The sequence below is a fragment of the Scyliorhinus canicula genome, chromosome 12 (assembly GCF_902713615.1).
Source record: "Scyliorhinus canicula chromosome 12, sScyCan1.1, whole genome shotgun sequence".
NCBI classification, from domain to species: Eukaryota; Metazoa; Chordata; class Chondrichthyes; order Carcharhiniformes; family Scyliorhinidae; genus Scyliorhinus; species Scyliorhinus canicula.
This window is the reverse complement of record NC_052157.1, coordinates 96,653,657-96,669,136: the sequence shown is the minus strand read 5'-3', so window position 1 is coordinate 96,669,136 and position 15,480 is coordinate 96,653,657. Positions and strand designations below refer to the sequence as shown.

The 15,480-nt window shown below is 59.8% G+C and overlaps 1 protein-coding gene across 1 annotated transcript in view; it reads left to right on the top strand.

Annotated features, from left to right (window-relative positions):
• The window catches only part of LOC119974302 (glycogen synthase kinase-3 beta-like), a 78,059-nt gene that overhangs the window by 1,660 nt on the left and 60,919 nt on the right, over positions 1-15,480 (top strand). Inside the window, exons 2-6 of the mRNA XM_038813074.1 lie at positions 2,140-2,327; positions 2,448-2,531; positions 5,728-5,838; positions 11,659-11,789; positions 12,402-12,562. Of these exons, the coding sequence (XP_038669002.1) occupies positions 2,140-2,327; positions 2,448-2,531; positions 5,728-5,838; positions 11,659-11,789; positions 12,402-12,562 (675 nt within the window). The remainder of the gene's footprint in view (positions 1-2,139; positions 2,328-2,447; positions 2,532-5,727; positions 5,839-11,658; positions 11,790-12,401; positions 12,563-15,480) is intronic.

The window sequence follows — 15,480 nt, the reverse complement described above, 5'->3', positions numbered from 1 at the left end:
CTCCCTGCTGGTTAAGCCCCTCCTCGATCAGTCTCCCTGCTGGTCAAGCCCCTCCTCGATCAGTCTCCCCCGCTGGTCAAAGCCCCTCCTCGATCAGTCTCCCCGCTGGTCAAAGCCCCTCCTCGATCAGTCTCCCCGTGGTCAAAGTTCCTCCTCGATCAGTCCTCCCCGCTGATCAAGTCCCTCCTCGATCAGGCTCCACGCTGGTCAAAGCCCCTCCTCGATCAGTCTCCCCGCTGATCAAAGTTCCTCCTCGATCAGTCTCCCCGCTGATCAAAATCCCTCCTCGATCCAGTCTCCCGCTGGTCAAAATCCCTCCTCGATCAGTCTCCCCGCTGGTCAAAGGCCCCTCCTCGATCAGTCTCCCCGCTGGTCAAAGCCCCGCCTCGATCAGTCTCCCCGCTGGTCAAAGCCCCTCCTCGATCAGTCTTCCCCGCTGGTCAAAGCCCCTCCTCGATCAGTCTCCCCGCTGGTCAAGCCCCTCCTCGATCAGTCTCCCCGTGGTCAAAGCCCCTCCTCGATTCAGTCTCCCCGCTGGTCAAAGCCCCTCCTCGATCAGTCTCCCCGCTGGTCAAAGACCTCCTCGATCAGTCTCCCCGTCTGGTCAAAGCCCGCCTCGATCAGTCTCCCCGCTGGTCAAAGCCCCTCCTCGATCAGTCTCCCCGCTGGTCAAAGCCCCGCCTCGATCAGTCTCCCCGCTGGTCAAAGCCCCGCCTCGATCAGTCTCACGCTGGTCAAAGCCCCGCCTCGATCAGTCTCCCCGCTGGTCAAAGCCCCGCCTCGATCAGTCTCCCCGCTGGTCAAAGCCCCGCCTCGATCAGTCTCCCCGCTGGTCAAAGCCCCGCCTCGATCAGTCTCCCGCTGGTCAAAGCCCCGCCTCGATCAGTCTCCCCGCTGGTCAAAGCCCCGCCTCGATCAGTCGCTGTGCTGGTCAAAGCCCCTCCTCGATCAGTCTCCCCGCTGGTCAAAGCCCCGCCTCGATCAGTCTCCCCGCTGGTCAAAGCCCCTCCTCGATCAGTCTCCCCGCTGGTCAAAGCCCCTCCTCGATCAGTCCCCCCGCTGGTCAAAGCCCCTCCTCGATCAGTCTCCCCGCTGGTCAAAGCCCCTCCTCGATCAGTCTCCCCGCTGGTCAAAGCCCCTCCTCGATCAGTCTCCCCGCTGGTCAAGCCCCTCCTCGATCAGTCTCCCCGCTGGTCAAAGCCCCTCCTCGATCAGTCTCCACGCTGGTCAAAGCCCCTCCTCGATCAGTCTCCCCGCTGGTCAAAGCCCCTCCTCGATCAGTCTCCCCGCTGGTCAAAGCCCCTCCTCGATCAGTCTCCCCGCTGGTCAAAGCCCCCTCCTCGATCAGTCTCCCCGCTGGTCAAAGCCCCTCCTCGATCAGTCTCCCCGCTGGTCAAAGCTCCTCCTCGATCAGTCTCCCCGCTGATCAAAGTTCCTCCTCGATCAGTCTCCCCGCTGGTCAAAGCCCCTCCTCGATCAGTCTCCCCGCTGGTCAAAGCCCTCCTCGATCAGTCTCCCCGCTGGTCAAAGCCCCTCCCTCGATCAGTCGCTGTGCTGGTCAAAGCCCCTCCTCGATCAGTCGCTGTGCTGGTCAAAGCCCCTCCTCGATCAGTCTCCCCGCTGGTTAAAGCCCCTCCTCGATCAGTCTCCCCGCTGGTCAAAGCCCCTCCTCGATCAGTCTCCCCGCTGGTCAAAGCCCCTCCTCGATCAGTCTCTCTGCTGGTCAAAGCCCGCCTCGATCAGTCTCCCTGCTGATCAAACCTCATCGTCGATCAGTCTCCCCGCTGGTCAAAGCCCCTCCTCGATCAGTCTCCCCGCTGGTCAAAGCCCCTCCTCGATCAGTCTCCCCGCTGGTCAAAGCCCCTCCTCGATCAGTCTCCCCGCTGGTCAAAGCCCCTCCTCGATCAGTCTCTCCGCTGGTCAAAGCCCATTCACGGTCAGTTTCCCCACTGAACAAAGAACCTCCTCGGTCAGTCTCCCGCTGGTTCAAGACCCTCCTTGATCAGTCTCTCTGCTGAATAAAGCACCTCGTCAATTTCCAGACCCCCCCCCCCCGCCGACGCCTTGGTCTCAGCCACTTTGTCATAGTTCTGCTGGAAGCTGTAGGTGTTCAACAGTCACTTGTTTTTTTCCCTGCAGGAGATGGTGGTAAGGTCACAACGGTCGTGGCCACACCAGGGCAGGGGTCAGATATCCCCAAGGAGGTGTCCTACACTGATATTAAAGTGATCGGCAATGGCTCTTTTGGAGTGGTATACCAGGCGAAGCTGGTGGAGTCGGGTGAATTGGTCGCCATCAAGAAGGTTCTACAGGATAAGAGGTTCAAGGTGAGAACGAATGTGGGACCTGTGTTAACCTTCTAACTCTGTTAACTCTCTGCTCACATAGTGTGACTATGTTCCGTGCCAGTGTTGGAATTGTTTGATTTTGTATCCATCTTCCTACAGAACCGGGAATTACAGATTATGCGTAAATTGGATCACATTAATATTGTCCGGCTCAGATACTACTTCTATTCCAGTGGTGACAAGGTACGAGCCGGAGGGTGAAGTCATGTGGGTAGTGGGAGGGTGTGGGGGTGCAGGCGGAGTGGGAGGGTGACTGCGGGCGGAGGGCGGAGAGGGAGGGTGCGGGCGGAGGGGGAGGGTGCGGGCTGAAAGGGAAGGTGACTGCGTGCGGGCGGAGTGGGAGCGTGCGGGCGGAGGGGGAGGGTGCTGGCGGAGAGGGCAGGTGACAGCGTGCGGGCGGAGGGGGAGGGTGCGGGCGGAGGGGGAGGGGGAGGGTGCGGGCGGAGGGGGAGGGGGAGGGTGCGGGGGGAGGGGGAGGGTGCGGGCGGAGGGGGAGGGTGCGGGCGGAGGGGGAGGGGGAGGGTGCGGGCGGAGGGGGGAGGGGGGGGGTGCGGGCGGGGGGGGGAGGGGAGAGGGTGCGGGCGGAGGGGGAGGGGGGAGGGTGCGGGCGGAGGGGGAGGGTGCGGGCGGAGGGGGGGGGGCGGGCGGAGGGGGCGGGTGACGGGCGGAGGGGGGGGTGACGGGCGGAGGGGGAGGGTGACGGGGGGAGGGGGAGGGTGACGGGCGGAGAGCGCAGGCGACTGGGTGCGGGCTGAGAGGGAAGGCGACTGCGTGCGGGCGGAGGGGGTGGGTGCGGGCGGAGGGGGTGGGTGCGGGCGGAGGGGGTGGGTGCGGGCGGAGGGGGTGGGTGCGGGCGGAGGGGGAGGGCGCAGGGGGAGGGGGCGGGCGGAGGGGGAGGGTGCGGGTGGAGAGGGAGGGTGATGGTGCGGGCGGGAGGGGGAGGGTGACGGTGCGGGCGGAGGGGGGGGGTGCGGGCGGAGGGGGAGGGTGCGGGCGGAGAGCGCAGGCGACTGGGTGCGGGCTGAGAGGGAAGGCGACTGGGTGCGGGCGGAGGGGGAGGGTGCGGGCGGAGGGGGAGGGTGCGGGCGGAGGGGGAGGGTGCGGGCGGAGGGGGAGGGTGCGGGCGGAGAGCGCAGGCGACTGGGTGCGGGCAGAGAGAGAGTGGATGACGGAGAGGGAGGGTGATGGTGGAGGGGGAGGGTGACGGTGCGGGCGGAGGGGGAGGGTGCGGGCGGAGGAGCGCAGGCGACTGGGTGCGGGCTGAGAGGGAAGGTGACTGCGTGCGGGCGGAGGGTGACGGTGCGGGCGGAGGGGGAGGGTGCGGGCGGAGAGAGAGTGGATGACGGAGGGGGAGGGTGAGGGCGGAGAGAGAGTGGATGACGGAGGGGGAGGGTGCGGGCGGAGAGGGAGGGTGATGGTGCAGGGGGAGGGTGACGGTGCGGGCGGAGGGGGAGGGTGCGGGCGGAGGGGGAGGGGGAGGGTGCGGGCGGAGGGGGAGGGGGCGGGCGGAGGGGGAGGGTGCGGGCGGAGGGGGAGGGTGCGGGCGGAGGGGGAGGGTGCGGGAGGAGGGGAGGGTGCGGGCGGAGGGGGAGGGTGCGGGCGGCGGAGGGGGAGGGTGGAGGGGGAGGGTGCGGGCGGAGGGGGAGGGTGCGGGCGGAGGGGGGAGGGTGACGGGGGGAGGGGGAGGGTGCGGGCGGAGAGAGAGTGGATGACGGGAGGGAGGGTGACGGTGCGGGCGGAGAGGGGAGGGTGCGGGCGGAGAGAGAGCGGATGACGGAGGGGGAGGGTGCAGGGGAGGGGGTGATGGGGGGAGGGTGTGGGCGGGGGGGGGGGTGACGGGGGGGGGCGGGCGGAGGGGGAGGGTGCGGGCGGAGGTGGAGGGTGCGGGCGGAGGGGGAGGGTGCGGGCGGAGAGCGCAGGCGACTGGGTGTGGGCAGAGAGAGAGTGGATGACGGAGGGGAGGGTGATGGTGTGGGGGAGGGGGAGGGTGACGGTGCGGGCGGAGGGGGAGGGTGCGGGCGGGGGGGGAGGGTGCGGGCGGAGAGCGCAGGCGACTGGGTGCGGGGCTGAGAGGGAAGGTGACTGCGTGCGGGCGGAGGGGACGGTGCGGGCGGAGGGGGAGGGTGCGGGCGGAGAGAGAGTGGATGACGGAGGGGGAGGGTGAGGGCGGAGAGAGAGTGGATGACGGAGGGGGAGGGTGCGGGCGGAGAGGGAGGGTGATGGTGCGGGCGGAGGGGGAGGGTGACGGTGGGGCGGAGGGGGAGGTGCGGCGGAGGGGGAGGGTGCGGGTGGAGGGGGTGGGTGCGGGCGGAGGGGGTGGGTGCGGGCGGAGGGGGAGGGTGCGGGCGGAGGGGGAGGGGGGGTGCGGGCGGAGGGGGAGGGGGAGGGTGCAGGGGGAGGGTGCGGGGGAGGGGGAGGGTGCGGGCGGAGGGGGAGGGAGGGGGAGGGTGCGGGCGGAGGGGGAAGGAGGGGGAGGGTGCGGGCGGAGGGGGAGGGTGCGGGCGGAGGGGGAGGGTGCGGGCGGAGGGGGAGGGTGCGGGCGGAGGGGGGAGGGTGCGGGCGGAGGGGGGAGGGTGCGGGCGGAGGGGGAGGGTGCGGGCGGAGAGGGAGGGTGATGGTGCGGGGGGAGGGGGAGGGTGCGGGCGGAGAGAGAGTGGATGACGGAGGGGGAGGGTGACGGGGGGGGGGAGGGTGACGGTGCGGGCGGAGGGGGAGGGTGCGGGCGGAGAGAGAGTGGATGACGGAGGGGGAGGGTGCAGGTGGAGAGGGTGGATGATGGGGGGAGGGTGTGGGCGGGGGGGGGAGGGTGCGGGCGGAGGGGGAGGGTGACGGGGTGCGGGCGGAGGGGGAGGGTGCGGGCGGAGGGGGAGGGTGCGGGCGGAGGGGGAGGGTGCGGGCGGAGGGGGAGGGTGACGGGGTGCGGGGGGAGGGGGAGGGTGCGGGCGGAGAGGGAGGGTGACGGTGCGGGGGAGGGGGAGGGTGACGGTGCGGGCGGAGGGGGAGGGTGCGGGCGGAGAGAGAGTGGATGACGGAGGGGAGGGTGCAGGTGGAGAGGGTGGATGATGGGGGGAGGGTGTGGGCGGGGGGGGAGGGTGTGGGCGGAGGGGGAGGGGGAGGGCGCGGGCGCGAGCGGAGAGGTAGGATGCGGGGGGAGGGGGGAGGGACACTGTGTCGGGGTCTCGGGTGGGCAGGCTGCCCCCTCGGTTGCCCAGGGTCGGTTTCCCGACCGGACTGCCCCCTGCCTCCCCGGATTGTGGGTTTGGCCGGGCTGCTGCCTGTCCTGGACTAACCCAGTCGGGGTCACAACCGGGCAGGGCAGCCCCTCTTGGAGGACTGGGTGTCTGTGGTAAATACTGCAGATGTTTTTTGTGCTCAACAGAAAGATGAGGTTTACTTAAATCTGGTTCTAGACTACGTTCCGGAGACGGTTTATCGAGTCGCACGGCACTTCAGTAAGGCCAAGCAATCCATCCCTATGATCTACGTCAAGGTAAGTGCTGACGTCCTCTTCAGCATTCTAGCTGGGGACAGTGAACCCCTCTCCCTTTCCTGCTAGTCCAGCCCTGCGCCCCCTCCCAAGGCAAAACTAGTGTGTGTCGGTGCCATCCCACCCCCCGCTCTGCAGTGATTTGGGATTGTATCTAGCCTTGTGTTGGATACTGAATGTCGCTGGAATGAGAGTTTCACTCAGTTGAAGCCCTGGTGTAGGTGAACATTCACAAACAGTGGAGAGGCGAATGACCAACTCAGCTGTTTGTGTGATGCTGCCCGAGGGTCGTGCTGTCAGCATCCCATTTCTTCATTTCCACTGATACCTTGGGATCTTTCACACTCATCAGAGGAGGCAATCAGGGCCTCAGTTTAGCGTTAAATCCAAAATACTGTTGCACTCCTTCAGTACTGACCCTTTCAAATATAGCAAATAGGAGCAGGAGGAGGCCATTCAGCCCTTTGAGCCTGTTCCACCATTCAATTAATGATCGCTGATCCTCTATCTCAACCCCATACAACCGCTCTCTTTCCCCAGATCCTTTGACACTTTGAGACTAATTTCCTTCCTGAATGTATTGAGTGGCTTGGCCTCCACAGTGTCTGTGGTGGAGAATTCCACAGCTTCACCTGAGTGAAGACATTTCTCCTCATCCTAAATGGCCCAACTCCATATCCTGAGACTGTGACCTCTGGTTCTGGACCCCTGCCAGACAGAGGACCCAACACCCTGCATCCAGTCTGTCCAGCCCTGTTGTAGTACATTTCAATCAGATTCCCTCATTCGTCTAAATTCCAGTCACACATTCCCAGCTGATCCACTCTCTCCTCCTCCGACAATCCTGCCATCCTGCAGAGCGCCATCACTGACACCCTTTGACAGTGCAGCACCTGCCTGGTATTGTCCTCCGACTGTGTGGAGCTCCCACGGTGCAGTCCCTCTGACTGTGCAGAGCCCCCACAGTGCAGTCCCTCTTACTGTGCAGAGCTCCCGTGGTACAGTCCCTCTGACTGTGCGCAGCTCCCACGGTGCATTCCCTCTGACTGTGCAGAGCTCCCACGGTGCATTCCCTCTGACTGTGCAGAGCTCCCACGGTGCAGTCCCTCTGACTGTGCGGAGCTCCCACGGTGCATTCCCTCTGACTGTGCAGAGCCCCCACGGTGCAGTCCCTCTGACTGTGCGCAGCTCCCACGGTGCAGTCCCTCTGACTGTGCAGAGCTCCCACGGTGCAGTCCCTCTGACTGTGCAGAGCTCCCACGGTGCAGTCCCTCTGACTGTGCAGAGCCCCCACGGTGCAGTCCCTCTGACTGTGCGCAGCTCCCACGGTGCATTCCCTCTGACTGTGCGCAGCTCCCACGGTGCATTCCCTCTGACTGTGCAGAGCCCCCACAGTGTAATCCCTCCGAATGTGCAGAGCTCCCACGGTGCAGTCCCTCTGACTGTGCAGAGCCACCACGGTGCAGTCCCTCTGACTGTGCGCAGCTCCCACGGTGCATTCCCTCTGACTGTGCGCAGCTCCCATGGTGCAGTCCCTCTGACTGTGCAGAGCCCCCACGGTACAGTCCCTCTGACTGCGGAGCTCCCGTGGTGCAGTCCCTCTGACTGTGCGGAGCTCCCATGGTGCATTCCCTCTGACTGTGCAGAGCTCCCACGGTGCATTCCCTCTGACTGTGCAGAGCTCCCACGGTGCATTCCCTCTGACTGTGCAGAGCTCCCAGGGTGCATTCCCTCTGACTGTGCAGAGCTCCCACGGTGCATTCCCTCTGACTGTGCAGAGCTCCCACGGTGCATTCCCTCTGACTGTGCAGAGCTCCCACGGTGCAGTCCCTCTGACTGTGCGGAGCCCCCACGGTGCAGTCCCTCTGACTGTGCAGTGCTCCCACGGTGCAGTCCCTCTGACTGTGTGGAGCTCCCACGGTGCATTCCCACCGACTGTGCAGAGCCCCCACAGTGTAGTCCCTCCGACTGTGCAGAGCCCCCACAGTGCAGTCCCTCTGACTGTGCAGAGCCCCCACAGTGTAGTCCCTCCGACTGTGCAGAGCTCCCACAGTGCAGTCCTTCTGACTGTGCAGAGCTCCCACAGTGCAGTCCTTCTGACTGTGCAGAGCTCCCACAGTGCAGTCCCTCTGACTGTGCGGAGCTTCAACGGTGCTGTCCCTCCGATTGCGGAGCTCCCACGGTGCAGTCCCTCTGACTGAGCGCAGCTCCCACGGTGCAGTCCCTCTGACTGTGCGCAGCTCCCACAGTGCAGCCCCTCTGACTGTGTGGAGCTCCCACGGTGCAGTCCCTCTGACTGAGCGCAGCTCCCACGGTGCAGTCCCTCTGACTGTGCAGGGCTCCCACAGTGCAGTCCCTCTGACTGTGTGGAGCTCCCACGGTGCAGTCCCTCTGACTGTGCGGAGCTCCCACGGTGCAGTCCCTCTGACTGTGCAGAGCCCCCACGGTGCAGTCCCTCTAACTGTGCAGAGCTCCCACGGTGCAGTCCCTCTGACTGTGCGCAGCTCCCACGGTGCATTCCCTCTGACTGTGCAGAGCTCCCACGGTGCAGTCCCTCTGACTGTGCGCAGCTCCCACGGTGCATTCCCTCTGACTGTGCAGAGACCCACAGTGTAATCCCTCCGACTGTGCGGAGCTCCCACAGTGTAGTCCCTCCGACTGTGCAGAGCTCCCACGGTGCAGTCCCTCTGACTGTGCAGAGCCCCCACGGTGTAGTCCCTCTGACTGTGCGCAGCTCCCACGGTGCATTCCCTCTGACTGCGGAGCTCCCGTGGTGCAGTCCCTAGACTGTGCGGAGCTCCCATGGTGCATTCCCTCTGACTGCGGAGCTCCCGTGGTGCATTCCCTCTGACTGCGGAGCTCCCACGGTGCATTACCTCTGACTGTGCAGAGCTCCCACGGTGCATTCCCTCTGACTGTGCAGAGCTCCCACGGTGCATTCCCTCTGACTGTGCAGAGCTCCCACGGTGCAGTCCCTCTGACTGTGCGGAGCTCCCACGGTGCAGTCCCTCTGACTGTGCAGAGCTCCCGCGGTGCAGTCCCTCTGACTGTGCGGAGCTCCCACGGTGCATTCCCTCTGACTGTGCAGAGCTCCCGTGGTGCAGTTCCCTCTGACTGTGTTGGACGCTCCCACGGTGCAGTCCCTCCTGACGTGTGGTGAGCTCCCACGGTGCATTCCCACCGGACTGTGCAGAGCCCCCCACAGTGTAGTCCCTCCGACTGTGCAGAGCCCCCACAGTGCAGTCCCTCTGACTGTGCAGAGCCCCCACAGTGTAGTCCCTCCGACTGTGCAGAGCTCCCACAGTGCAGTCCTTCTGACTGTGCAGAGCTCCCACAGTGCAGTCCCTCTGACTGTGCGGAGCTCCCACGGTGCTGTCCCTCCGATTGCGGAGCTCCCACGGTGCAGTCCCTCTGACTGTGCGCAGCTCCCACAGTGCAGCCCCTCTGACTGTGCGCAGCTCCCACGGTGCAGTCCCTCTGACTGTGCGCAGCTCCCACAGTGCAGCCCCTCTGACTGTGCGCAGCTCCCACGGTGCATTCCCTCTGACTGTGCGCAGCTCCCACGGTGCAGTCCCTCCGACTGTGCGCAGCTCCCACGGTGCAGTCCCTCTGCCAGACAGAGGACCCAACACCCTGCATCCAGTCTGTCCAGCCCTGTTGTAGTACATTTCAATCAGATTCCCTCATTCGTCTAAATTCCAGTCACACATTCCCAGCTGATCCACTCTCTCCTCCTCCGACAATCCTGCCATCCTGCAGAGCGCCATCACTGACACCCTTTGACAGTGCAGCACCTGCCTGGTATTGTCCTCCGACTGTGTGGAGCTCCCACGGTGCAGTCCCTCTGACTGTGCAGAGCTCCCACGGTGCAGTCCCTCTGACTGTGCAGAGCCCCCACGGTGCAGTCCCTCTGACTGTGCGCAGCTCCCATGGTGCATTCCCTCTGACTGCGGAGCTCCCGTGGTGCATTCCCTCTGACTGCGGAGCTCCCACGGTGCATTACCTCTGACTGTGCAGAGCTCCCACGGTGCATTCCCTCTGACTGTGCAGAGCTCCCACGGTGCATTCCCTCTGACTGTGCAGAGCTCCCACGGTGCAGTCCCTCTGACTGTGCGGAGCTCCCACGGTGCAGTCCCTCTGACTGTGCAGAGCTCCCGCGGTGCAGTCCCTCTGACTGTGCGGAGCTCCCACGGTGCATTCCCTCTGACTGTGCAGAGCTCCCGTGGTGCAGTCCCTCTGACTGTGTGGAGCTCCCACGGTGCATTCCCACCGACTGTGCAGAGCCCCCACAGTGTAGTCCCTCCGACTGTGCAGAGCCCCCACAGTGCAGTCCCTCTGACTGTGCAGAGCCCCCACAGTGTAGTCCCTCCGACTGTGCAGAGCTCCCACAGTGCAGTCCTTCTGACTGTGCAGAGCTCCCACAGTGCAGTCCCTCTGACTGTGCGGAGCTCCCACGGTGCTGTCCCTCCGATTGCGGAGCTCCCACGGTGCAGTCCCTCTGACTGAGCGCAGCTCCCACGGTGCAGTCCCTCTGACTGTGCGCAGCTCCCACAGTGCAGCCCCTCTGACTGTGTGGAGCTCCCACGGTGCAGTCCCTCTGACTGTGCGGAGCTCCCACAGTGCAGCCCCTCTGACTGTGCGGAGCTCCCACAGTGCAGTCCCTCTGACTGTGCGCAGCTCCCACAGTGCAGCCCCTCTGACTGTGCGCAGCTCCCACGGTGCAGTCCCTCTGACTGTGCGCAGCTCCCACAGTGCAGCCCCTCTGACTGTGCGCAGCTCCCACGGTGCATTCCCTCTGACTGTGCGCAGCTCCCACGGTGCAGTCCCTCCGACTGTGCGCAGCTCCCACGGTGCAGTCCCTCTGACTGTGCACAGCTCCCACGGTGCAGTCCCTCTGACTGTGCACAGCTCCCACGGTGCAGTCCCTCTGACTGTGCACAGCTCCCACGGTGCATTCCCTCTGACTGTGCGCAGCTCCCACGGTGCAGTCCCTCTGACTGTGCGCAGCTCCCACGGTGCAGTCCCTCTGACTGTGCGGAGCTCCCACGGTGCAGTCCCTCTGACTGTGCACAGCTCCCACGGTGCAGTCCCTCCGACTGTTCCGAGCTCCCACGATGCAGACCCTCGGACTGTGCAGACCCTCGGACTGTGCAGACCCTCGGACTGTGCAGACCCTCGGACTGTGCAGACCCTCGGACTGTGCAGACCCTCGGACTGTGCAGACCCTCGGACTGTGCAGACCCTCGGACTGTGCAGACCCTCGGACTGTGCAGACCCTCGGACTGTGCCGACCCTCGGACTGTGCAGCCTCGGACTGTGCAGACCCTCGGACTGTGCAGACCCTCGGACTGTGCAGACCCTCGGACTGTGCTGACGCTCGGACTGTGCAGACCCTCGGACTGTGCAGACCCTCGGACTGTGCAGACCCTCGGACTGTGCAGACCCTCGGACTGTGCAGACCCTCGGACTGTGCAGACCCTCGGACTGTGCAGACCCTCGGACTGTGCAGACCCTCGGACTGTTCTGAGCTCCCATGGTGCAGTCCCTCCGACTGTGCGGGGCTCCCACTGTGCAGTCCCTCCGACTGTGCGGAGCTCCTACGGTGCAGTCCCTCCGACTGTTCGGGGCTCCCACTGTGCAGTCCCTCCGACTGTGCGGGGCTCCCACTGTGCAGTCCCTCTGACGGTGCGGTCCCACCGACGGTGCGACCCCGCCGACTTTAGCAGCATTGTTACATGTGCAGTTGAGATTGAGTTTTATGTTGTCGGCAAGCTGCAGAAATGAGTGTGTGTAACGTTTAAACTCTCTGCCCTGCCCTCACAGGTGTACATATACCAGTTATTCCGCAGTTTAGCGTACATCCATTCCCAGGGCGTATGTCATCGAGACATTAAACCTCAGAATTTGTTAGTGGATCCCGAGACTGCAGTCCTCAAGCTCTGTGACTTTGGCAGGTAGGTCAGCCCGGAATGGCATGTCCATGCCACCGGGGCCATGCACTTTGAACCCTAATCACTGAACTGTCAGCACCGGTGGAGTTGGCACCGTGGGGGGAGGGGTGTGGTGGCTGTTGGTGTTCAGGAATGGGGGTGAACGGCCACTTTGGACGGGTGTGGGGGGAAAATGGGCGGGGTGGGTGGGGTTCCATTCGGTCCTGTGATTGTGGTGGTTAAGGTTAATGTTGCTGGACTATATCTGTTTGGGAGTGGCCAATTGCGGGGTTGCGAAGTAGTTGGAGAGCGACTGGATATAAAAAGGGAATTGGAGATTGACTCAGTGTGAGTTAGATCGCTGGGGCTGTTAGCGCACTCTATGTCCATGCTTTGGGTGACTCCTGATGAGTTTACACTGGTGCACTTTTCTAACCACAGTGTGTGTTTAACCCGTATGCAGTGGACAAATAATCACACAGGTGTTTTAGTAAAATCGGAGTTCATTTACTAGACACAAGGTAAGTAATTACACATTGATGCACACTGGACTATAACTAACACACTTAAACGACCTTAACTTAACTTCCAGGCGACCAGCATATATAGAGTACATATGGCCTTATCTGGTTCCAGAATTCTGGCGGGGCTGGAGTTCTTGGAGGTAGTAAGTGTTCTGTTGTTGTCCTTCGCTGGATCTCATGGGCCCTTGAACTTGGCTGATGTTGGTAGTTGTCGTGCTGCAGTTGAAGATCAGTTGAAAGAGAGAGTGGTGGCTGCCCAATGCCTTTTACCAGGTTTGAGTGTTCCCTGCCCTTTTTGTGGGCGGTCTCTGGGCCACTGTCAATCAATTGATCAGGGCTCCACCCCCTGATTGGTCACATCCAATCAGGGGCTGTCATATTGATTTTAGGGTGGGCACTCTATCCTGGGTGTGTTCCAAGCAGGGGTTGGTGTCGCTGCATCTGGTAGACGATGTGATGGACAGAATAGTCCTATTGTTCCTTCAGTTGCCTTTTAATTGCCTTTTGCAGGTGTGAGTTTCCGCATAAAGTCTGGGCTGCAGTTTTCAGGTTTCAGCCTGTCTGTGTTCAAGCTTGGACAAATTTCCCATCACTCTTTGCGGGAGGCCATTTTAGATTGCCACAACACCTCACAGGAGATTAATGGGGTGAGGGGTGGAGAATTACGGCTGTGAGATAGGTGGTGTGGCGGATACATGCTTTGGGTGGATGTGGTACCGATTCTGTGTGTCACGTGGCTCCTTGTCAATGGTAAGCCCCAGGATGTGATAATGGAGGATTCAGCTAAGGATCGTCATCGTCTGGCACTTAGGTGATTGTCATGTGAGAGTACCTTTGAGAAATAGGTGTTTGTCAAATAGTTGCAGTGATGTCAGAGTGTAGGTGGAGCTGGGCTGTCTGTCTTTTACTTTCGCTTTGGGCTGACAGACACAGGATGTGTTTTGGTTTCGTTTTGCAGATTGGGAGCTGCATCCAGAGAAACAAAGTGTATTTCTGATCTCTCTCTGTCTGAAAAGAATGCCTTCAGATCACTTGCTAATTTAACAGTGATAACTACTCTCAGTAGAAAATTTAAATCTGTTGTCTTTCTGTAAAAGGAGCCTTTTGTCTTATGGATGTTGTAAGGAAAGATTAAGGGTTACCTTAATGATGAGGATAAAGAGAAATAGCGTCATAGTCGAAGGCTTGGTGGGGATCTATTTAAATATGTCCAAGCATGACCAAGGTTTGATGAGAAGGAGGTAGAAGCATTTTTCATTTCATTTGAGAAGGTGGCTAAATAAATGAAATGGCCACCGGACATGTGGGTATTACTGATCCAAACAAAGCTGGTAGGTAGGGCTAGTGAAGTGTTTGCATCACTATCAGAGGAGGTATCTGGGACGTATGAGGAGGTGAAAAAAATCAATCTTGGGTGCATATGACCTAGTGCCTGAAGCCAAAAGATCAAGGTTTAGAAATTTAAGGAAAGAACCTGGTCAAACATACATGGAGTTTGAAAGGGTCAAACAGAGTAATTTTGATCGGTGGGTAAGGGCTTTGAAAATAGATAAAAGTATGAAGCTCTCAGAGAAATTATACTTTTGGAGGAGTTTAAAAATACAATTCCTGATGTAGTGAGAACTCATGTGGAAGAGCAGAGGGTTAAAACTGTGAGATTAGCAGCAGAAATGGCAGAAGATTATGAATTAGTTCATAAATCAAAGCTTGGTTTCCGACATCAGTTTCAGCCTGTGAGGGATAGAAACTGGGGACATGAGAACTACTCAAGTGGTAAAGGTAATCTGATGGGAGATAATAAGGAGAGTGTACTTCAGATTAAAAAAAGAAATCCAGGAGGGTGGAAAAGAAATGAAAAGTCTCAAATGTTTTCACTGTAATAAACTAGGCCATGTAAAGTCACAGTATTGGTGGTTGTAGAAAAGCACTGGGAAGACTGATGTGCTAAAACAGGATAGGACAGTGAGGTTGGTTAAAGTGGTAAAGGAAAGCCCAAGTGAAGCAAAGGAGGTGCAGAAGATTGTACAGCCTGATCATGAGGTGATTGATAAGAAGGTGCCAGATCTCTTTAAATAATTTACTTGTGTGGGCAAAATGTACTCGTGTATCAGGAGGAGCAGGTAAAGAAGTCACAATTTTAAGAGATACGGGAGCTAGTCAGTCTTTAATGGTAAGAGATGAGGAGTTATGTACTTTGGGAAGAATATTGCCAGAAAGGGTGGTAATATGTGGAATTCAGGGTGAGATGAGTAGTGTTCCATTATATAAGGTAAGGTTGGAAAGTCCAGTGAAGAGTGGTGAAGTGGTAGTAGGAGTAATAGAGTAACTATCTTGTCCAGAAATACAGTTTATCTTGGGTAATGATATAGCTGGAGTGCAGTTGGGAGTGATGCCTACTGTGGTGGATAAGCCAGTGGAAAATCAGACAACTGAAGTGTTGAAGGACAAATATCCTGGTATTTTTCTGGATTGTGTAGTAACGAGATCGCTAAGTCACAGGTTAAGACAAAGAGGTTAAATCAAAGAGTGAAGATGAAGTTGAAGTGCAATTATCAGAAACTATTTTTGATCAGATTGTTGAAAAAGAACAAGAACAGGTGGAGGATGAGGCGGATATTTTTCAAGAAAATTGGCGGAGTTACATCAGAAAGATGTAGAAATAAAATTAGAAAGCATACACGGAAGAGGAATCTGGGTGTTTACCAGAATGTTTATACCGTAAAAATGATGTATTGATGAGAAAATGGAGGCCTTTACATATGCAGGCAGATGAAAAGTGGGCAGAAGTTCATCAAGTGGTATTGCTGGTAGGTTATAGAAAGGAGGTGTTGCGAGTTGCACATGAGGTACCAGTGGGAGGTCATTTGGGAATCCAGAAAACTCGAGCTAAAATCCAGAAACATTTTTATTGGCCTGGACTACATAAAGATGTTGTTAAATTTTGTCAATCATGTCACACATGTCAAGTGATAGGGAAACCTCAAGCAGTGATAAAACCAGCACCCTTAATACCCATTCCAGCATTTGAGGAGCCTTTTACAAGTGTCCTAATTGATTGCGTAGGACCGCTTCCAAAAACAAGTGGGAATCAATATCTTTTGACTATAATGGATGTGACTCCTAGGTTTCCTGAGGTCATTCCAGTGCATAATATTACAGCTAAAAAGATTGTGGAGGAGTTACTCCCTAAG